Source organism: Zosterops lateralis, assembly GCF_965231275.1.
Source record: "Zosterops lateralis genome assembly, chromosome: 1".
Classification (NCBI taxonomy): domain Eukaryota; kingdom Metazoa; phylum Chordata; class Aves; order Passeriformes; family Zosteropidae; genus Zosterops; species Zosterops lateralis.
The window spans coordinates 6,017,384-6,039,902 of record NC_139762.1 but is presented as its reverse complement, the minus strand read 5'-3'; the positions used below and the strand labels follow the sequence as shown (position 1 = coordinate 6,039,902).

General features: G+C 38.4%; 1 protein-coding gene across 1 annotated transcript in view; it reads right to left on the bottom strand.

The window, feature by feature from the left end:
* Positions 1-22,519, bottom strand: part of LOC310916101 (sodium channel protein type 5 subunit alpha-like) — a 101,845-nt gene that overhangs the window by 5,334 nt on the left and 73,992 nt on the right. The window contains exons 5-23 of the mRNA XM_083873389.1: positions 22,336-22,464; positions 21,430-21,521; positions 20,505-20,708; positions 17,821-17,878; positions 17,010-17,151; positions 16,355-16,552; positions 15,138-15,320; positions 14,171-14,551; positions 13,311-13,437; positions 11,273-11,511; positions 10,738-10,938; positions 9,609-9,962; positions 7,474-7,911; positions 6,433-6,579; positions 5,225-5,345; positions 3,917-4,071; positions 3,100-3,273; positions 1,994-2,101; positions 249-527 (exon numbers count right to left, since the gene is read on the bottom strand). Of these exons, the coding sequence (XP_083729515.1) occupies positions 249-527; positions 1,994-2,101; positions 3,100-3,273; positions 3,917-4,071; positions 5,225-5,345; positions 6,433-6,579; positions 7,474-7,911; positions 9,609-9,962; positions 10,738-10,938; positions 11,273-11,511; positions 13,311-13,437; positions 14,171-14,551; positions 15,138-15,320; positions 16,355-16,552; positions 17,010-17,151; positions 17,821-17,878; positions 20,505-20,708; positions 21,430-21,521; positions 22,336-22,464 (3,730 nt within the window). The remainder of the gene's footprint in view (positions 1-248; positions 528-1,993; positions 2,102-3,099; positions 3,274-3,916; positions 4,072-5,224; positions 5,346-6,432; positions 6,580-7,473; positions 7,912-9,608; positions 9,963-10,737; positions 10,939-11,272; positions 11,512-13,310; positions 13,438-14,170; positions 14,552-15,137; positions 15,321-16,354; positions 16,553-17,009; positions 17,152-17,820; positions 17,879-20,504; positions 20,709-21,429; positions 21,522-22,335; positions 22,465-22,519) is intronic.

The window sequence follows — 22,519 nt, the reverse complement described above, 5'->3', positions numbered from 1 at the left end:
GGATCACGAAACTGGTGGAGGCTGCAACAGCATTTGCCCACCAAATGTTCCTTTATCACCTGCAAAATCACAGCAGGGTCTCATCTGTCCCCCTTTTCCCATTTGTGTGCATGAACAGCCAGCTACAAGGGGAGAGCAAACTGCAGGATATTTCACTCCTTGCATCGCCCTCAGAGATGAGTTAGGAACTGACAAAAGGTCAAGCCCATCTGACAAGCTGCTGGCTACTGAGGACAAGCAGCACTTACCACCTGAAGAAGAGCCAGGTAGCCAGAGCCAACATTATCAAAATTAACTTTAACGTTGACCCAGAATATTTTTCCAGTACTGTTATACGTCTCACAGTCTGATTTGTTATTGATACTGTTATTTATTTCGGAATTTTCATCTGTCATATTGACACATTTCTCAAACTTCCCAGCAAAGAGGTTCACTCCCATGATGCTGAAGATGAGCCAGAAAATGAGGCAGACGAGCAGAACATTCATGATGGAAGGGATGGCTCCCAGAAGAGCATTGACCACAACCTTGGATGAAAAGGGAGAGGAAAAATTTGCTTCAGAAATAGGATGGGCCCAGGTATCTGTAAGCAGTCACTTGGTCATCTCTGCAAACAAAAACCTGATGTTTTCCATGTAAATACTAGTCACAGCTGGCAGGAGGACCTTGAACAATATCTTTAGTATCTATTAGACTTTCAAAGCAGTAGTTGATACTTTTTGGTCTGCTGTGAGACTCTACTATCACTAAAATGTAAGTCTACACTTTTTTTTTCTTTTTTTCTTTTTTTTTTTTTTAACTTTTCCTCATTTTTGGAATAGAACATGGTCTATTTGTTTCTTTGTTTTAGACTTTATTAACATAAAATTTCTGAAGTATTCATCCATGAGCACTAGTGCAGAGGACTATTTTTAAGATGGTCAAAAGGAGTTCTTATAACCACCAGTAATAATTCTCCACTAGTAATTTGCTTCATTTATTTTAGTGGATTATGATTGTGTTTGGGGTCTATAACCGTAAGCCAGGTACATTTTCTGTGCTAGGTGCTGTACCACCACAGAAAATTGTCTATGCAGATTTTAAATGTATGCTAAGACACAACGGATTGCTTAAAAAAATCTGGGTAAGGGAATGGTGGGAACATTTCTTTGAGTTTCACAGTGAAGGCAGTGAACTCATCTATGAAGCAGCAAAGAAAAACTTCATGGACCAGCAGAAAAATTAAAAGGCTTTGTGAAGATTTTTTGGAGACTGTCCCACACACTTTCTTCATAGCAAGACAGAAAGTATAATATCACCTGTTTCAATATCAAAATTTATTCCAGATACGGAAAGTTTGATACATTCTGCTAATTAATTTAATGATATTTCTCTCTGTCTTCATGGTGTCAAGATTGCAACCACAGAATTTTCAGTCTCACTTCCAGAAAAAAAAAAAAAAAAAGTGCTCCTTTGATGGGAAAAGAAAATCTAATGTTCTACAGACAAACACTGTTGTTTTCTGAAGGAACTCTATTTGAAGCAATAACTTGAGCAAAGTACTTTTTAATAGGCTACAGTTCTTGTAAATCAATCCAGTAAAAAACATTCAAAATTGAAGTGACTCTTTCCTCTGAGTTAGCTTGCTATCAGATTTCAAAAATTACAATTGTGCTCATGCAATTCTTATTCTCACAGTTCTTATTCTCTACTTTTTTTGCCTATCTCAGTAAGACAGGGACACAAGAATGTCTGGACAGCAATGGAACAAAGTTCCACCTAGGCCTATTTTAGCTTCAACAGCACTTGGAACAATCACTCTTGGAAAGTCTATAAGGAATGCCCAAGTACAGAAATACCAAGGGTCTCTTTAAAAATTCATTTTATAGTTCCTAAACTGAACCCAGGGTGAACATGTTTTCATGAACAATGTGTCATAAAGACACAGTGATGAGTAACAAATGTGTTATGTGCTTATCAGTTCTGACAAGCTTTAGTTTGCCATCAGTCTTACCCTCATTCCCTCAAACCGTGACAGTGCTCTCAAGGGTCTCAGAGCTCGCAGAGTCCTAAGAGATTTCATGGGCCCAAAGTTACTGCCAAAGAGGTTTATCAAAGAGACCTGAGTGGGAAGACAAAGAAAAAGTATTAGCAATGTCCTTATCATTTGTTTCCTTTATTTCTGATAAAAAAACCCAAAACCCAACCAACAAACGAAACCATGCTTTCGGTGTTGCCTTGGGTTGCAATATGTAACCAAAAATGTGTATTCTATTTGCCATCTGTTGAAACTGGTTGGGGAGGTGTTTATCTCCTGTACAACCCATTCCTCATAACTCCAGAGGGCAAGGGGCAGCTGTCTTCTGTTAATGGGCCAGTTCTTAAAACCAAGTGGGGCAGTGTTCTTATCTCTTCCAGGACCCATCCTCCCTCCAGGGGATATCTGCTGTTCATGGGCCATCCAGGCTCACTGCAGGGCTGATACAATTCCATCATCCCATTGGGAGATGCTCCAGCCAGGGGGAGGACCCAACCATTCCCACCTGGATATAAACAGAGTCAAAAACACAAGGACACCCTGTTTGTGCTGGATTCCCAGAGGAAGACCAGACCCATCTCACCACCACTGGACCTTCAGAGAAAAACTACACCCTTCTACAGGATCATCTCTGCTCCAACAGAACCACATCTGTCACTCCAGGAGGTTTTAACTGGACTGCTTCCAGCACCCCGACCAACAGGGTGTCAGGTTGTATTCTGACTCGGTCGGTATTTCTAGGATTCTTTTGTTTGCTTGTTTTTTTTTGTACTGCTACATTTGTATTTTTTAATATTCCTAGTAAAGAACTGTTATTCCCATTCCCATATCTTTGCCTGAAAGCCCCCTTAATTTCAAAATTATAATAATTCAGAGGGAGGGAGTTTATATTTTCCATTTCAAGGGAAGTTCCAGCTTTCCCTGGCAGACACCTGTCTTTCCAAATCAAGACAGGTGCCTGGAGTACAATATCCTGACACCACTGCTACAGGGGTTAAGGGCACTGTCTGAAATTTACATCCAGAAAATAATCAGGGATTCTGCTGCTAATGCTGTGTAGGAACAGCAAAGGCAGAACTCACAGCTACAATGAGGAAGTCCAGCCAGCACCAGGCATTGGTGAAATACTTCTTAAAACCATAAGCCACCCACTTCAGAAGCATCTCCAGAACAAAGATGAAAGTGAACATTTTATCAAGAAATCCCAGTATCGCTTGAATTCTTTCTCTCTTATTTAGATGGATGTCTTCAAATGCCTGAATTCATAATAGATACAGATAAATGGGAAAGATCAGAAATTAACCTTGTAAAATTAAAGTCAAGCAACACTGAGACCCTTTTATCATTCAATTTCATGTAATACAGATCTGAACACCATTTGTTACTCAAATCTATGCCAGCTGATAAAAGTATAATTCTCCCTGTGCTTTCTCTTTCTTTTTCTCTATATAATACAGCCCTGTGGATGCATCCTTTCTGCACAATGAAATCCTAGGAGGACTGTATATATTTTTAGAAATTTATAATATAAATTTTATATATGGAAGAGAACAAAGTAATTTTTTCCCAACTTGTTTGTTTTAATGGTATAAAATCTCTTTAATATTTCACAATTGTGACATAACTTCCTGAGAAAAATCCAGTATATAGCCAGAAGAAACAGCTTCTGAGATTCATATATTCTTAGCTTAGCTCATGCTCTCTTATAATTTTTAATAATATCAATAATAGGTATGCAATAATTAAAATGATGAATAAAAGACTGCTATTTGAAGACTCTTCTTTTCCTTCATAATGAGTTCAAAGATATTCACTTTGTTTGTTGCTAAGAACAACTTCTCTGGGTGCAATTTAAAGCCAAAAATCCTTCATGAATACATGAAACTGTGCTACACCAACCAGGGCTCCACTGCTCAGAAGAATCATGAACACGATAAAGGATTCAAACCAAGAATGCTCAACAATCTGGTAGCAGGTTTTCCTCAGATTCCACCAGATTTCTCCTCCAAACTTTGAAGATCTGTCCAGGCAACAATGAAAGTACCGAGCACATCCTGCAAGTGAGAGACAGCAGTGAGTGCAGAGAAGGAATGCACATGGATGTGAAGGCATGGCCAGGAAACCTCTGAGAATAAGAGAAAGTCAATGGTCACAGTTACTGCATTGTTGTTGTTGGCTTTCTGTGTTTTACCAAAAAAAAAAAAAAAAAAAAAAAAAAAATAAATATATATATATATATATATATATATATATATATATATATATAGGGATACATCTAGTTTAGTTTGCCTTGTAGCTCGTATTTATATACACAGTAGGTGTATGTAAATATATGAGGTGCCCCCTTGGACAACCTTCCATTCTTTCAGGATATTTCTGAGACGCTGGACAGGCTCTCGTTGATCTGCTATTTGGGCGCAAAAGTTTCAAGGCCATGGGAAGAAGAGTCTTGATGTTACAAGCGCCATTCTCAGTTTCTGTTCACTCTTTGGAAAGCAGAGATGAGATGCTGTAACCCCAGCATAGAAAGGCACCAAATTTGTCAGGATTGATCTTGTGAAAGCCAGCGTCGTTACATATTAGGGTAGGAAGAAATCATAAAAGTTCTTAATACATCCTAGAACAACTTGCAAAGCTAGATATTGTCTGATGATTTGAAAAGAGTTCTCAGATTATTGGATGATATTTAAGGTCCTTTCCAACCCAAGTCATTCTGCAATTCTCTAATCTTCACCTTTTAGAAATTGAAATAATCTTAACAGCTTATTTCACTCCTTTGTTTGAGATTGTTCATGAAATGTTATTCAAGGAATGCTCTTACTGCTGCAAAGTATTGATAAATACTTTGCGCCAAGTGACCATTGCTACATGAGACCTGATTCCATGCACACTTTTTTATGTGAAACCCCGAGTGACTTAGTTGTTGTTGAACTGAGTGAAATTCATCTCACCTCACAATCCTATTTTTCAGAATGGGGTCTATACCATTGTCCATGTCTTGGAAGCAATTGGCTTTTAGGGGAAAGGGTTTTATTTTTCAGGTGTCTCAGTCTCTGTGTTGACTAGATAGGGAAAACTATTTAGCTTTTTTTCAGATAAATAAAATTAACTAAAAATAATCTGACCCTATTGGCTCAGCACCAGTACAGAAACAAATTGAGTTTTCCCTCTTCTCACTTCCCAGTAGTGAAACCATAAGAGTCTTACCTTCTGGAAAACATTGTTCTGGAGTCTTGAAGTCTTCAGAAAATTCTGGAATCTGTTTTAAAACATCTTCGGGATTTGCCAGATCCACGGTGCTGACTGCAGAAGAGCTGAAACTGTCCAACTACCCAATAATATCAGTTATTTATTCTTTCTAATTCAGGTCCAAATGAATAAATTAATCCATGAATAAATAAAATTCAAAATTAAAGCTTTGTTATGTACTAATATTACAAGTATCATTGGTAATGGAATACACTTTTTGATTTTAAAAGATAGAAGCTTAGAAGTATCAATATGTGCATTCAAATAGAGGCCAAAGCTCTACAATTCCAATATCTACATGAACCAGATGTCACTGGGAAAATCAGCTGGGAAATGGAAGAGCTTTTAAATTGCGTATTAGTGAATGTCATTCTCAAAACAGGAGAAATTACTTGGGTTAAAACCATGAAATCATGGAAAGATGCATTCACACAGGACACGCAGATAAATGTATCCGTTATCATGCCAGGAACTGAGCACCCATGACAGTATTTAGGAAGCAGAAATTGGAATCATACCCTGTGTTCTCCAGTTACAAAGCTTTTTGCCATCCCATTAAACCAAAGACAATATGTTATGAGTAAGCAGTTTGTTAGCAATTACTCTATGTTTTTGTTCTTTCATATTTCCGTAATGCTGTTTTTTACTTCTTTGAATGTATTCTACATTCAAAATTATTTTAAAAGTTCTGTAATCTGCTAACAATGATCTTTAATGACATAGAGAGAAACTCATTTCAAACATTATGTTTCTTGAATCCAAGATACTAAGGACACAGGCAGGCTTGATGGAATTTCCCACATGGAAGCTTATCTCTCTTTAATTCTTTTTTTTCTTAATCCTCCTGTTTTGTGCAGTCAGAATTTGATAAATGGAAGGTATGCAAGAGTATTTTATAAATTATTCATAATTACTACCAAAATTACATCCTACTTTTCTCTTTTCTACATTATCTCTTTCCTGTACTTATATTTTTCTTTGAAATAAATACCTAGAAACCCTTTGATTTTGCTCACAGAATTCCAGCTCCAGTATTGGCTCTTGTCCTGCCAGACCAGGTACTGCAAGTTCAGAGCTGCTTCTGGTAACCCCCTGAACAGGAATATGCCTGTGTTTGACCAGTATTGGAAAGTCAACATCACTGGAAAAAAAAATTTAATTGTTACCTCTTTTTCTTCTGGTGATGAGAGTTCATCCTTCCTGTCCTTTCCTAGATAGAGCACACTTAATTCTTCAGAAGAAAATCCTGATCCTTTACTCCAGCTGCCTGAACTTTTTGCTCTGTCTCCCCTTTGCCTCAGGTGATTTTCATCCTGAAATTAATCTGTGGATTAGAGGAGCTTTCTTTTGCCTTTTTAGGGGCCATACAAATCAGAGGGAAAAAAAAACAATAAGTTGTAAATTTCATTTAAAGTGTGAGTCTCCAGACAAGAGTTATAAGAAAGGATCATTTTGTGTCTCTGATTTTATCTAAGGATAGAACTTTTCCCCAACATACAGGCAGCAAATGAAGACATTTTAGCCATCTATTCAGAACTTAAATGAGAATTCTTACATAGGAATTAAGAGGGAAATTTAGGATGGGAAATTGTGATACCAGAATGACAAATGTGATTGAAACAGAACTGAAAAACTCATAGAGCACAAAGAAATAGGGTAAATATATGATGTAGCATCAAAAACATGTCCTTAGTAGAGCTACTCCTTAGTTAGTCCCATCCACTTCAAATAACTACTACATACTACACACAGCAAGGAAAAACATGAAGTAAGGATCAGAGCTATCAATTCATCTTCTGAATCCATGATAATGTTCTGTATGCAGAACATGTGTTTTTGCCCTTTTGTGCAAATAATACCAGAACAGTTAACATTGTGCATAAATATTTACATTAAAAAATCCAGGTTCACCAAGGACTGCCACAATTACCTGTGTGCACCACAGCATGTCAGCCAGAATTCCTGCAAAATTTTGTTTTAAAACCATGAATTAAAGAATCTTGATTTTAAAAGGCTCCAAGTGATGATTTACCCTTGATAAAAATATTTTTACATTTGATTATAATTCAGAAGTTTGTAACACTCTGGAAACTGAGCAACATATCTCACCCTGTTCTGCTAGAGACCATCTTCCCCCGCACATCCCTCCCTCCCTTCGTCTCTCTCCACAATTTTACTGTTCCAACAGAAATAAAGAAATCCATTACCTGTTTGCTGCATTCTGTGTCAGTAAATGTGCTCAGTTTATCATCATCTTCAAAACCCTCACTTGTATTTTCTGCCTCAGCAATAGGGACACAAACAAATACATTGGGGTTTCTAACAAAATCTTCCAGACCTGGGCATTTGTCGCTGTTTTTCTCAATCCATTCATTATTATAATTCTCTTTACAACTTTTTGTCTCTTCACTCTTGAATCCAAGTGAGTTCTGTGCAGTTAATTTGATTTTCTTCTTGTGCACTTTCTTTATCTGCCTGAGCTTCCTACAGCAGGCATCCCACGTCACGCTCTTGACCAGGTGGAATCCCTTGCGGATGCGAGCGACGGCAATCCGAAGGTTGTTCATCTCCCCATCATCCTCTGCTGTCTGCAGACTGTCAGCACTAAAAGAACTCAGCAGCAGTGCAATGAAAAGGTTGAGAACCTGAAAGCAATTGAAATAATAGTAACAAAAAAATTAAAGTACAGAGACTAACATTTGAATTCTAACTTTGAAGAACAGAGGTGCTACCAAAGTTCAGTCTCTCCTGAGCAAACCAAAACAAGATGATAAGGAAATGACGGTGACTGATCACATTGTGGTTGATGAAATCAAATTCTCTATCAGAAATTTCAATGTTCACATTCCTCTCCTCTCAAAAAACTTAATTTAAACTACAAGAGGAAACAGATCTACGTGCCAAATGCATTTTTTGGTGAGTGCCAAATGCATTTTTTGGCGAAAGAAACTTTTCAAAGGTTAAAGTAGTAACAAAGACTCATATCCTGTCAGTTTAATAATTGTCTTTTCATTCTATAAATTAGAATTAAATCAGGCCTTTGTGGAGATACTTCCAAAATTCTGTGAGATCAGATTCAAGGCCAGAAATTTCCTCAAATTTGCCATATTATCACAAAAATCAAAACCAAGAGAAGCTCGAATTTCTCATTTTTAAAATGAGAAACTTTCAAACAATTTTTAAACCTACTTTTTTGTTTGTTTGTTTGTTTGCTTTTAAGAGAATATGATAATTTAAAAATTTCACTAGTATTTTGGTTTCTAATGGGATCCCTGTATCTTAACTTTTATCATGACAGAACTGGGCAGATAACACCCCTGAGCCATCCAAGGACCACAGGCAGTGGAGAATGTCAGCTCTCCAGAGATCAATTCATCCCATCTGTCTTAGTTATTGACTTTAGGCTGGAATAAATCTCAGTCCCAGATATCTCTCTCTGCTTCCTTGGACCATAAGAAAGCCTAGACAAAAAGCAAGGGCTAAACACTTCATTGCTTGACAGTTAACATTGTGTGATACAAATCTCACTCACAGCAGTTCATCACTGACATCAATCCTTGCAGTTTGGAACAGGCATTAAATACATATTTAGGATCCAGCCACGCAGCAGAGATTTCCAATAAAGGTCTGTCTAGAGTTAAATATGTTCAGAATTTTTTTTACAATTAAGAGAAGTTTGGCATATGAATGAAGAACATGAGGAACAAAGTTATTAAAAGAAGATATTTATGATTTGGGCATCAAGAAAGGACATGGACAGCACAGGACCAAGGAAGGCAGGCTGTCCCTTATGTCCCAGCAGAGTGTGTTGAGGCTGTGTAGGTTATGCCATTGCAAAATCCAGCTCTTGGATATAAATGTACTTTGAGATGCCTAAAAATAATCCTGATTTCTGTGGTAGCACTGTAGATTCTGCCATTTGCTGATTAAGAATTCAGTACTTGCATGAGGTCTTAAATGAAATAAAATTGATTTAGAGAGGGACTTAAGCACTTGGCCTAATTAATTCAAGCAGGTAAGCCATAAGCCTCACTGATTATTTACATCCAAATCCCAAGATGTGAAGGAACATAGCTGCCTGTAGCGTATTTACTGCAAAGGTATTTCTTGTCACATTGCCACATGAAAAGGTCAAGTGATGCTGTGTGCAAAGTTCACACAATGGGAAAATACAGACAATGGCTCAAAGGTGAATAGGAAAAAGAGGGTTTTGCAGACTATAACACACATAGGTAATTTCTGCACCTGTTTTTAGGGAACAGGGTTTTTTTGTTGTCCGAACAGCCGTTAACTGGAGTCCACCACAGACAGGATGAAGAGCAGAACACATTGCGAAACTTACCACTAAGTTTCCTATCACCATGACCAGCAGAAAGACAACGAGACACAGTGATGGTTCAGCAACCACCATGCAGTCCCACATGGTCTCAATCCATTCTCCACACAGAATTCGGAAAATGACGAGGAATGAATGGAAAAAGTCCTTCATGTGCCAGCGTACCTCGCAGCCTTTGCTTAATTTATGGCAGTTGTCCACATAACTTTTCGCAAAAAGTTGCACCCCTACTATAGCAAAAATGAAAATGATGATTGCCAGGACGAGGGTCAGATTACTCAGTGCTCCCAGGGAGTTACAAATTATTTTAATTAGAGTGTTTAAAGTTGGCCAGGACTTTGCCAGTTTGAAGACCCTCAGCTGTGTAGCAACATAAAACATAGTGTTAGACATCGGTAGAGATAACTCATCTTTTGCACCATGCAAACTATACAATAACCAAATTACTGATATTCTCAACTATTCCAGCAATGCAACATTCGTGGCACATTAATACTTTTTAAAAGTATTTATAGATATCTTTTTCTTTTGACTGGGCAACACTGCACACATAAACTAATCACCTTGTAAAGGACCAAACTAACTTGAGACCTTGATAAATACTTGGCCACACAGGCAGGTGTTCATGCAATGCTCTTGATGTCGATTATGGTGCCAGATTTACATGTAAAACAAAGGACTAAAAGCTCAGGGACTGCTGCTGTAGCACTATGAAAAGTGTCTATATTTTGATAAAGCAATTTAAATCAGTCCTCAGTATATGTAGTGGATATCTTAACATCATTTCCATATCTCCCTTTAAATAATGTTTATTTCTGTTTGTACTCTGACACTTGTTTCCTAATTTCTGGTGCTATTTTTAATTATTTGCATCAGTTTTAGAACATCTCCATTCTGGAACATTCTTTTCCTTTGAATATTTCTCAGTGAATTCAAAAGAAATATACTTCTTAGTCTCTGACTCTAACATCACAAGGAGTTTGAGTGCATTTCTTAAAGCCAAGATGAGGAAATAAAAATAATTGGGGTAAAAAAAAAAAATAAAAATAATCATTTCTTGCCTCCTAGCTACAGAAGTATTCTCTGTTAAATTCACAAGATAGTTTCATACTACTGAGCATGCATGAAGCATTACCAGTCTAAAGGATCGTAAAACTGACAGGGTTCCTCCTTTTTGCCTTTCTTTGCTGCTTCTGCGTTTGGGGAAACCCAGTTCAACCAAACTCAGTGTGACAATGACACTGTCAAAAATATTCCAGGGCTGCTGAAAATAGTAATACGGATCTAGAGCGATGATTTTTAAGATCATTTCTGCAGTGAAGATTCCTGTAAAAACCTGTGACAAAGAAACAGTAGCATTAGCCTGCAAGTAGCCATGAAATGATCTTATCTCTAGGTCATGTTCCCTCAAACAACGTTCATGGACAGGTTAATAAAACCCATGTTTATGAAGTCCCAATGCACTTTTAATTAAAATGGGAGGATTGTTTTCCGCCTTCTCAGGAGCATGCCAAAGTGTATAAAAAATCTGGGAATCTTCTACATTAGAAATAAAGTTTATAAATGCAGGGTTTGCTAATTTTTAATTTTTACTATTACTTTTTATGTTTTGAGTGAAAGCAGACATCAGCCAGTTAATTAATCCTGTAAAAAGCTCAGAATTAGCTTACCAAGTTGCCTATTTTAAGCATGAATTTAAAAGTAGGTGACATATTATTGTGCTCCAGTGCCATGAACAAAGTGTTCATTACAATGCAAACAGTGATGGTGAGGTCAAAAAAGGGATCCTTTATGAAAGCAGACACTTTTTCCTTGATTCTCAACCAAAGTGGGCAACAGTCCCAGATTAGATACTTTAAAGCCAAGTTCTTCAGGCGTGGTGGGCATTTCTGCTGAGCTTCTTCATGTTCTAAATGAAGAAGAAAATCCTTCTATCATTAGTTATCACTGAGCAAGATGGTAAAATAACAACTTCAAGTATTCAAAAGACCAGAGAAGATAAAGGAAATCTCTCATCTCTCACAGAGCCTCTCTGCACTTTTTTAGCATTCATGTGGTTCTTACATCAGCGGATAAACGTGAAAATAAAAATTCAGAGAAAATTGGATTCCAAATTCTTTCATGAGCATTTCCTTCAAAAGCCTTTGGAAAGGGTTTTATTTGTCTCAGACTGGTACTACAATCATTTGACAATGCAGGTATTTGTGATGCAGAGGCCTCACCACAGCTCCTCATGCTCTTGCAGGACAACAGAGCAGGTACAGCCCTTCCACCCTGTCCCCACAAGGGTGTCTGGGACAATGGCTGTGTCACACCCAACAACTTTTTGTCTCCCTTGACTCTCAAGGCAGCTTAAAGAATCAATAGTAGACATGGGAATTCTGACTCTGGCAAATCCAAATTGCCTGAAATTTGGTCTTTGGCCTTTTCCATGGGAAAGGTCACACCCACCATTTCCCAGCTGATGCAAGTTCAACACATCTCCATTTTCCACAAGGAGAACTTGGAACAAAAGCTGCTTTGTCTTTGTCATTTTCATCTTTTTAATCAAATCTAATCTCATAGCTTTTCTTTCTTCACCATTAATATTAATGAGCCCTTCAAAATACTTTTGACCCATCTTAAGTCCTGTGCAAATTCATTGACCAACTGGAGCTAGCTTTAAGTACAACCACATTAGGAATTATTCATCTGGTTTTCAGGGACCTGGAAGCTTTTCAACAATAGATGAGCTGGATCTGACTCATATTCTTTTCTTAATTGGGCCTGTCCTTATTTCTTCCCTCTGTTTAATTTTCATTTCTTCTCCCCCAGGCTCAACACCTACACCTGCACCGTACACCACTTATTCCACAGTGATCACTCTGACTCAATCCTGACTCCAGGTCTAGCTCTTGTCTTCCACTAGAGCCACAAGTGCTGTTCCACCCCAGTTGACAGCTGAAACTGTGCAGCAAAACCCAGATCTCTAAAGAATTACACTGTAAGGCAAAGCTCAACTGGATGTATTGCAACTGTGATTCTCCCAGGAAAAAATCTTTTTAAAAATTAGGAAAAGGGACCTTCCTGCACAGGTACCCCCCTGTTCAATCCCATATTTGTGGTCCAAGGACTGGTGGTAGGGCTCCTCAAAAGGGCCAAAAGAAAACAAAAGTTCATCATCCTGAATAACTTGGACTGAAATTTTTCAGCAAGATCTGCAACAAAACTATCAGTCATCAAAATAACTGTTGCTGATTAACTCCCACCAAAAATCCACATGGGAAGGTAACATAAAGGACTAAAATCGTGAAGTTAAATATTCAATATCAAAGAATTGCCACAACTAGTTTTACTTGCATAATCTTGTTAATTGTTGAATTCTGCATGCCTGTGAATCCTCTGAATTCTGCCACTGACACAACAGAAATCAGAGGAGAAAACAGTGTCCCAGTCCTGCATGTCAGATGATCAGAAATATCTTCCACCCACTCTCACCCCAACTCCCTTCACTATCTGTCCTACAAACCAAGCTTTTACAATAGGCAAAGGATGTGTTCCAGCACGCAGAGAATGTGTAACACCTTTTTTTCTAAAAGAAGTCCAAATTAACAATGAAATTCCCAACTAAACACCTACAAATCTCTGCTAACCTTTAAGAAATATGTTTTGTTCTTTCATGGTAGCACTACTTTAGGGTTGAAATAAACTTAATGAGGAACCACTTACCCTCCAAGACACTGGTAATTATGCTGACTACACTTGCTGCCCTTTGTCTCTGAAGAGCCTCATTAAAGTACTCCACTGACAGATGAGGAGGTAAATGTATCATGCTGCTCTCATCATGCCCAGCTGGCTGCTCAGAGAAGTAAACATGATTAGGGAGATACCACGGCAGTGAAATGAGCCAAGATGTGATGATGGGTAACTGTGAGAGTTAATAGAAATGATGACATGGAACCAAATAAATGTATGTTTTTACAAGATGTAATAGTTGGTGAGATTGAAGGTCCTGCTCTGTCATGGGGCTGCTGTGAATGGATCCTGCAGGCATGTAACATGGGGCAAGCACAGCCTTGGAAATGGGTGTGTGAGGGGAAATAGGCCTAGGAGTTACCCAAGAGATTGATGGAATAGGAGAGAGGTAAAAGAATAAATTGGGCAAATGGGGGAACTTACAGGTAAATCTGTTGCATGATGTTAAAGGGGCTACGGAAAAAAAATCACAGGTATTATTAAAAATTACATTCCGGGGCAACGTTTAGGATGAAAAGACTCTTGGGTAACTTGTAATTTCAGCACTCCTAGGAACCTTTCAGACTATGTGAGTACAATTAATGAATAGCAGAAACATAAGGTTTACAACAGGAAGGCCAAAATCTAATTTTCAGGGAGTATCAAGCTATTAAAAACCAGTTTCTACAGACAACTGAAGAATTCCCACATCAGTCTGCTTGACTTCACATCACTGTTTGCCATTTAGGCAAAACTCTTAAAACAACAAAAAAACCCCAACCTCACAACCGGTCGACAAACAACAACATAAAGCATATATTTAAAATATATAAAATATATACATTTTTTCTTACCAAATCCCCCTTTCCTGAGCCTTCCATGACTGGTGGGAGCGTGGTTCCCTCAGAGGACACCGGGTCCTGGCTGTGCACCCTGCTGCTCCCTCCTCTCATCCCCAAACCCACCCCGAGGTGTTCGTCTGCGTTGTTGGCTTTGGCATTCCGCGCGCAGTTTGGGGTGGCAGGGTGGGAGCTGTGGCCCCTCTGGCTTTGCAGGCTGGGCCTTCTTCCCATCTGTGCTCCCGACAGGGACCGGCACCGGGGTTTGTGGGTGTCACCAAAATCCCCTCTGGAGCCAGCCTCTGCAGCGGGGATTTGGAAGTTGAACACGCTCCCGTGGCTCAGCCGGCGCGTGACCTGCCCGGCGCTGGGGCCATACACCAGGCCCAGGAGAGACTGGAAGCCCAGGGAAGGCAAAACAGAGGGAACAGCAAAATATCATAGAGAAAGTCTGGAGAAAGCTGTAAATTATTAGAGCTTCATAAGGTTTATGGTCAACCACTGCAAGTCCAAAAGTCTTTTTCGATTTAGATTTTTTGGGAAGGATTATGTTTAGATTCTCAACGGCCGATTGAGGTATTTTTGAGATAAGCTTTATACTGAAGCATAAAAGTTGAAGTATGAACTTTTTAACTATGAAATTTTTCACAGAGAAGGACACTATGAAATTATAAGTATGAAATTTTTCACAGAGAATGACAGTATAAAAGCTAAGTTCTGACAGTCATTCATTTCTTGTTATTTCTCATTGTTACCAATAATTTATTTAACTTTTTAAACTTTGCTTTCATCCTTCATTTATAATACTTTCTGTTCAAATTAATTTTTACATCTAATTATTTTTTTATCCCCAAATTCGTTTCTTTTAAAGACTTAAAAATTATCTGTATTTGTAATGGCATTTTGCTTATGCTTTCAAGCCATTAATTTTAAATTAAAGTTAGAAAAGCTGTAAGGATCTCAGATTCAGATAATAGATTACCAGCTTTCGTTGACTGTCTGGGAACTCTGACTTGGGGAGTTCTTCTTCTTCTCCATTATCTTCTCTCCTCAGTGACTTATTTCTCTTTTTCCTATTGCTCCTTTCTTTGATTTCTTTGGGTGACAGAGAAGAGGCTTCAAAGGAGCTCAGTGATGGGATATCAATCTCTTTAATACTCACCAACTGAAAATAAAAGAAAAACATGCATAATATTTTTCTGGGTGCTTTGAATAAAAGCAGAAAGAAAGCACTTCTGTGCTCTACATTATTATTTCCTGTTAACAATTTATGTTTTGCAAAGCTCATTAAAAATCTTCAAATATATGACAATGCTAAAAGAAGGAGGAGAGAGTTTCCCCAACATATGGAGCACTGAACAATTTGCTATTTGCAGTGTGTTATATGATCACATGTACTGGGCCTGCCAGAGGCAAAATAATCACATTATAGCTCCTACTCCTCCAGATGGCAAATTTGCTTACAATAAAAATGCTCACTTTGAAAATAATGCAGTAGAATATATCCTTTCCCCAAAATAAATGTTCAAATAAAATTCTTTCTTTTCATTGTGGACTATATTCACAGTGTGGATGATTTTCCTTCCCATGCTGAATGTAGGGTGATATTTTAAAAACACAGGATTATCTTGTTCCAGAAACTTCTATGCTATTTAAATTACCCAAAGACTTTTCATTCAACTACAATAGGTTTTGGCTCAGATGTTAATCCAGCAGAATTGGTGTATGTTTCTTTGCTCAGCAGCCCAAAATAGTATAAAAAAGAATTTTAAAACCAACATTTTCTTTTGAAAGCTGCTGGTTGATGGAATTTTATGCTTTCCAGATTTAAAAAAATACAGCTTTTCTTAAAGTAACATCAACCTTTACTGCTTTTTATCCAGAATAAAAGTAATTGTTTCACAAGAAACATACACAGCTAAACAAGGAGCTGTTCTGCAGCTCCAGGAATCACTAATTTCAGTAAGTTACCACTCGCTCCTGTTTCCATGAGTGGTTTTTATATACAGCTGTACACAGGGAGTGATGCTTTTCCTTATGTCTGGATGGGACTCTGAGCAGCCTGGTCTAGTGGAAGGTGTCCCTGGCCATGGCAGGGGCTTGGAATGAGATGAGCTTTAAGGTCCCTTCCAACCTAAACCAGGCTACATGACCAAAAACAGAATGAGACAAACACTTGCAAGTGAATAATTTACCTACCTCTTGATCCTTCTGCAGTAATTCCATGGCTTCCCGAAACATCCTTTCCTTTGCCTCAGTTTCAGCAATGGTGGCCTTGTTCTGGTCCTCATATGCCATTGTTACTACAGCCAGAATCAAGTTGACTAGATAAAATGAGCCCAGAAAGATGACCATCATGAAGAAGACTACATACACCTTCCCAGAAGCTCTGAGGGTCTGCAAGCAACACACCCCAGAGATAAACATTACCACAAAACATACCAAATAGGCTTTCACGGTGTCTATGATATTCTTTAAAAGCACTGAGCTTCCCAGACACAAGGCTTTAGGAAGTTTAAATGGAATTAGAAATTTCTTTGCTGTTCTTCCCTGTCTTCCTGCCTCCTCCTATACTCCCACATGTGAATCATTGATTGTACATCCCCTGAAGACAATCAAGGAGGCATTTTTACATTTTTGAAGGACAGAACCCTTTTAGGACTTTTTTCCAAGAGCAGGGTGAAAGGGCTGGGAAGCACTTCAGCACCCCTTCTCTAGGCATCACAGACAGAAGGGAAGATGTGGGCTCGATGACTTGCAGCTATTGCTTTTATTTGAGGTTTTTTTGTCCTCTCTACACATTTTCTGCTCCAACTAATGACGATCAGTTCTGAACCATGCACAAAACTGGTACCTGTTGGTACAGACGCTCCCAGTAGTCCTGGGTCATCAGGCGGAATAAGGAAAGAAAAGCCCAGCCAAATGTATCAAAACTGGTGAAACCATAATCAGGATTTGGCCCAATTTTACAGCATTTATAGCCAGGAGGACAGACCCTAGAATTCATAACAAAAAGTGGAGCTCTTATAAATGTGCAGATTTCAAGGAAAACTTCAACTTTATGTAAAAGTTCTGGTTAAGTTTCAGTTCTGCAGTTCATTAGACTGCAAAACAATTTTCTACTCCAGGTAATATTGGCTGGAAGGAGAGATGGAAAAATCAGCACCCACAATCCAGAAACAAAGGAAGAAGACAGGCTGGAGTAGCCCTCCATCCCAGGACAGCCCCCTCACCACCAGTCCTCATCACCAGTCCTCATCCCCTGCCACATCTCCCTCCTTGCCCAAACCTGCCCTCCAATATCTGTGTTTTGTTTTTCCAGTTTAATTCTCATGAGCCTTCACAGAGAGAAGTGTCTGTCCTGTGCTATATCCCAGATCTTTCACATTTTCAGTTCTCTCATACATCCATGGGAAAGAGAAAGACAACACTTCAGGAAAGTCTAAAAGACCTATTAGATCTGAATAAGCCAACTGCAAGTTCATACTTCATTCCCTACCAGACTTAACTTATCTGACTGTTTGCTATACTTTGTTTTCTGTGTTCCTGTTTCTGCATTCAAGGAAAGCTTGGAATTTCTGCTTCTGTCTCAAATGACTGAGCAAACATAGCAGCACTGGGGCAGAGAAAACTTCCAAGGGAGAAATAATCTTAAGTGCACTCACCCAGCACCAGGACCACACAGCAAAATATCCACAGTACCATTTTTCTTAGCAAAGTCATCTATTAAAAAAAAGGGGGGAAAAAAATTAAACCCAGAGCACTTTCTAGCCTGAATCCTCTATCATTTAATATGAGTAGTGATGAGTAACCAGTGACCTGTAAGAGTGAGTGCACAGGTTTCCCGTGCTCACAATGACTGCACCAGATTGCAGGATGCCCTGGCCTCATTTATAAGCATACATATGGTGCTTGCACAAATTTCAGACTGAAGGTAGTCCTCTAATGCAGAATTTTTAAACATATTATCACTTTGGCTACATCTGTATAAAATAAATGAAGAACTGGAAGGCACAGGGTCAAACACAGTCACAGAATCTCAGAGAGTTTTGGGTTGGAAGGGAATTTAAAAACTCATCTCATTCCACTCTCCTGACACAGGCAGGGACATCTTCCGCTATCCCAGGGTGCTCCAAGCTCCATCCAACTTGGCCTGGGACACCTTCAGGGATCCAGGGGCAGCCACAGCTTCTCTGGGCAACCTGTGCCAGGGCCTCACCACTCCCTGAATAAAGAATTTCTCCCTAATATCTAATCTAAATGTTAAACCAATCCAATATTTGGTAAATGTTGGCACAAACTGGCAGAGTTCTGGCCCGTAGCAATTTCCCCTCTCCAAGACTGTGTGCAAACTCTGCTAAGGAGTAGAATAGACCAGTTCTGTTGTCAATGAGCAATAAGAACAAAGTCTGGATCTGAGGGGGAAGAAAGAGAAATTTGATTGTGTGAATATCCACTGCTGAGCCAAACAGCAGCTCCTAACCCTGCTTAGCTGGGAAATGCAGATTTATCCATTAGGATGCTGGAGCTGTGCCCTTTTTGAACTCTTCCCCTATTTCTCTTAGCATTAGTTACTCTGTTATCAGCAGAATCAAAGTAAAAGCTTTAGCTAATAGCTAACTATCTCCATTAAGATGTGGGTTTATTATCCCAGACGTAAGGGAGGTCTCGTGTCTCCCTGGTGGTTCTCAAACCTCTCCTGTGCCCATCAGATCAGTCAGCACTGATTCAGAGCCACCAGGAACCTTTGACATCAGTACTGCCATACCATGTAAATACCCCATAAAGGAATGAATCCCTATCTGGGCTACTTTCCACTGAAATTTTGCTCAGCTCCACTCCTGCAAACTGAAAAAAAAAAAAAAAAAAAAAAAACCAAAACAAAAAAAAAACCCAACCCAGTTTCTTTAAGAAGATTCAGTGACTGAACTTCAGAGAATCATAGTAACATAGTTCTCCATGTGGGAGATGGGGAGTTCCCACAATATCAGGACGAAAGCAGTCTAAAAATATATATATATAAAAATAGATTTATGGAAAACTGGGCTTATAGGGTTGTACCTCCTAAATCCTATAAGAAAGTCACCTTCCTTGCATTAAGCCTGTGTGGGAATTCTCCTTTTGGCAGATGATTTGAACAACACAAAGGTTGTGAAGAAATACAGATTTTATATTTCTTGAGCTCTGTTTTCTCCACACCATTGCCTTTATACAGCTTCAATGTTCTGCAAACACTAAAATATAGATCCTTCTACTTCTTGTTCTTCCCCACAGAAAATCAGTATTTTTAGCCCAACTTTGTCACATCCATGGGCTCTGCTACAGTGTTCTAGTCACTGATTGGTTCTTTTTCAAGTTTGCTTTCAATTATGATTTGTACAGCATTCTGTGCACATAAATTACCTGCTTCTTATGTGTTGTCTTTTGGTAGGAACAAGAAAAAAAATGGTTTTCCTCAAAAATCTTTTCTACACTTTCTTCTCCTGGACTCTGAAATTATTGAAGAAATCTTGTCTAAAGAAATCTCGTCTAAAGAAATCTCCCACACAGAGTGTGGACAAACAGCAATTCTGGGTGAATTTTCATGTATTTTCAGAGTTCCTCTAGGAAAATTCTTCTCTTCCCGTGCAATCGCTGCTCTGTCTGAACTCACTGGGAGAGATTTTCTTCAGTGATGAAGCTTTCTTCATGTTTCTGGCACAGACTTCAATTATTTTAAGTCTGTTTTTTTTCACATATATTGAGGCTTCTCCTTTAACACAAGGCTTTGCTTTTCTATTCTGAATTGCATCTTACATCTGTTCCTCTGAGAATGCTTTGATGCATTTTCAGATCTCTGCTCCGTGATTCCACCTCCAGCCTCAGCCAAGGTGCAAACATGAAACATATGCATTGTATACATCTTACACAAGACATAAAATAAGATATATTTGATGTCAAGAAGTAAGTCATTTGACTTTTCAACAAATTCCTCTGTTTTTAAGCTGAGGAGCAGTTCTCACTGGGCAGGAAAATGAAGATGCATGGGCTCTTCAATCTATAGTAAAAGGTGAACTTTGGGAAATTACAACAGAGAACAAGCTAATGCATGTTTCAGTTATTGTCACACCATTCAGGGAAACAGATCTGGATGTTACTGGAAAATTTGGGAGTGCTGTTTCTTATAATGAAGGGAAGAAGTGCATTCCTGGATGCCTGCGAGCTGCTCTGGCAATCAGAAGGCCATTATCAGGTAGTTACTCATCAAAACATCAGTCAAAACATCAACATCATTCACAGCAGTGGTTATACATGTGTGCATAGGTGTCTATAGCATCAACTAAAGAAGAATTAAGGAGAAAAAAATTACCTGAATCATTAGCAAACTTTTCATAACTTTCCCACGTTTGATTACAAAACTCTGTAGTGTTCCTGATACACTTTTGCCTGAGGTTGCCCTTAAAAATCTGGAGGCCTATGAGGGCAAAAACACTCAGGCAGAAAACGGTCAGGATCATCACATCTGCAAGTTTCTTAACAGACTGGATAAGTGCCCCTACAATGATCTTGAGGCCTAAAAAGACAATGTAAAAAGGAGAAACAGGATGAAAAACTGAGATTCAAATATTGAGTAGAGTTAAAACAATGTATAAAAGCCAAAGCGTAAGAATTACAGGATATTATGTGGCAAATATATTTGCAATACAAGTATATTTAGGATGAGAGGGATTAATATGAGAGAAATACTTTTTTTTCTTCTTTCTCTGACCCTACAATTTTCAGATGTTCCTTTAATCCCTGAAAAATAGTCACTCAAAAATGAAGAACCAGAGATAGTCTAGTTTTCTTTATCCATGAAAAGTAATATGCACGATTCAAATGATATTTCCAATACTGGTAATTTGTGAAGATAATACGTAATCTAAACCTCTCTTGACATGAATTGATGATGTAAGATCATTAATGACAAAGTCCTTTCAATATCCAGAATTATTTCTGTGGAACCATAACCCACACATCAGCCAAAAGAATTATAATCTGTGAACAGTATCTTTAAAAGCATAATGAAAATAAGTGAATATTCAATATTCATTCTAACACTTGGTTCATTCTAACTGGAACAGGTGAACTTTTTGTGTGCACAAATTAAGCTGTGTCTGCAACTTGTGAAAGATACAGGGGTTAAAAAAAAAAAAAAAAGGCAAAAGCCAACGTTTTGAATAAAGCAAAGAATGAGCTTTAAGTTAAGTAGGAGAAAATACCCAGCAAAATACCCAGCAAGTAAGATTTCTTACCTGGCACTACTGAAATGGTTTTTAAAGCCCTGAGAACCCTGAATGTCCGGAGGACTGAAACGCTTCCCAAACTACTAAATGCTCCCACATACCTGTAAAGAGCAGATGTGAAATACCAAGTGGTTGAACAGAGTTAACAGGGCAGTTATTTACAGTAGTCATTCTTGGGTGTCAATCTTTCCAAGCGTATTTTAAGTATTAAAAAAAAATACATGTCAAGGATTTGTCTGAAGACTTATAAAATAGAAATGCATTTCATTGTTATTGGAGTTTCCCTCTGAGGTGGCTCCTGGCTTGTGCACATCTGCTTTTGTGTGAGCATCTTTAAACACCATTAAGTTAAAGTACAAAGATACCGCACAAAATTATTAATATACAAATGCTGGCTGAGCTGGTTTGGTCTCCATTCTGTAGCTGCATTTAACCAGTACATAGAAACTTGCTCATTACCAGAAAATTAGGCTTTAACTAAGATTTTTGGAGATAGAGCAATAATTTAATCCACTATCCTGGCATCTATACACATCACCCTAACTGCAAAATTCTACTTTCATTCATGGGGTCAGCAAGTCTGTATTTATGCCCAGCTCTTACATTTCACCAATCTAAACACATCCATTCACATATACCCACCACTGGGAATATCTTGCTCTGCACAGCTCTATTATTCCCTTCTTTGAAAGATTAAAACATTATTGTAATAGAGTGAGTGCTAAACACAGGGAAAAGTCAATGTTCTAGACAGTTTCAGGTGCAATTAGGAGCCATGGGCTGGTTTTTAAACCACAGACAGCCTTTTGCACCATAGCAATGAGAACTTCCAGCACATATTTTATATGTTCTGTATAAATCCATAATTCATTTGTTCAATTATTAGTAATCCATATTTTATTTGTTCCCACTCACGCCATGACGATGACAGTAAAATCCAGCCAGTTCCAGGGATCCCGAAGGAAAGTGAATTCATTTAGACAGAATCCTGTTGCCAGTATTTTTATCAATGATTCAAAAGTGTAAATGCCAGTGAAAGTGAATCTAAGAAGGGGAGAAAAGAGCCAAAGGGAAAGAGCAGTGTTAGCACTCAATGGAA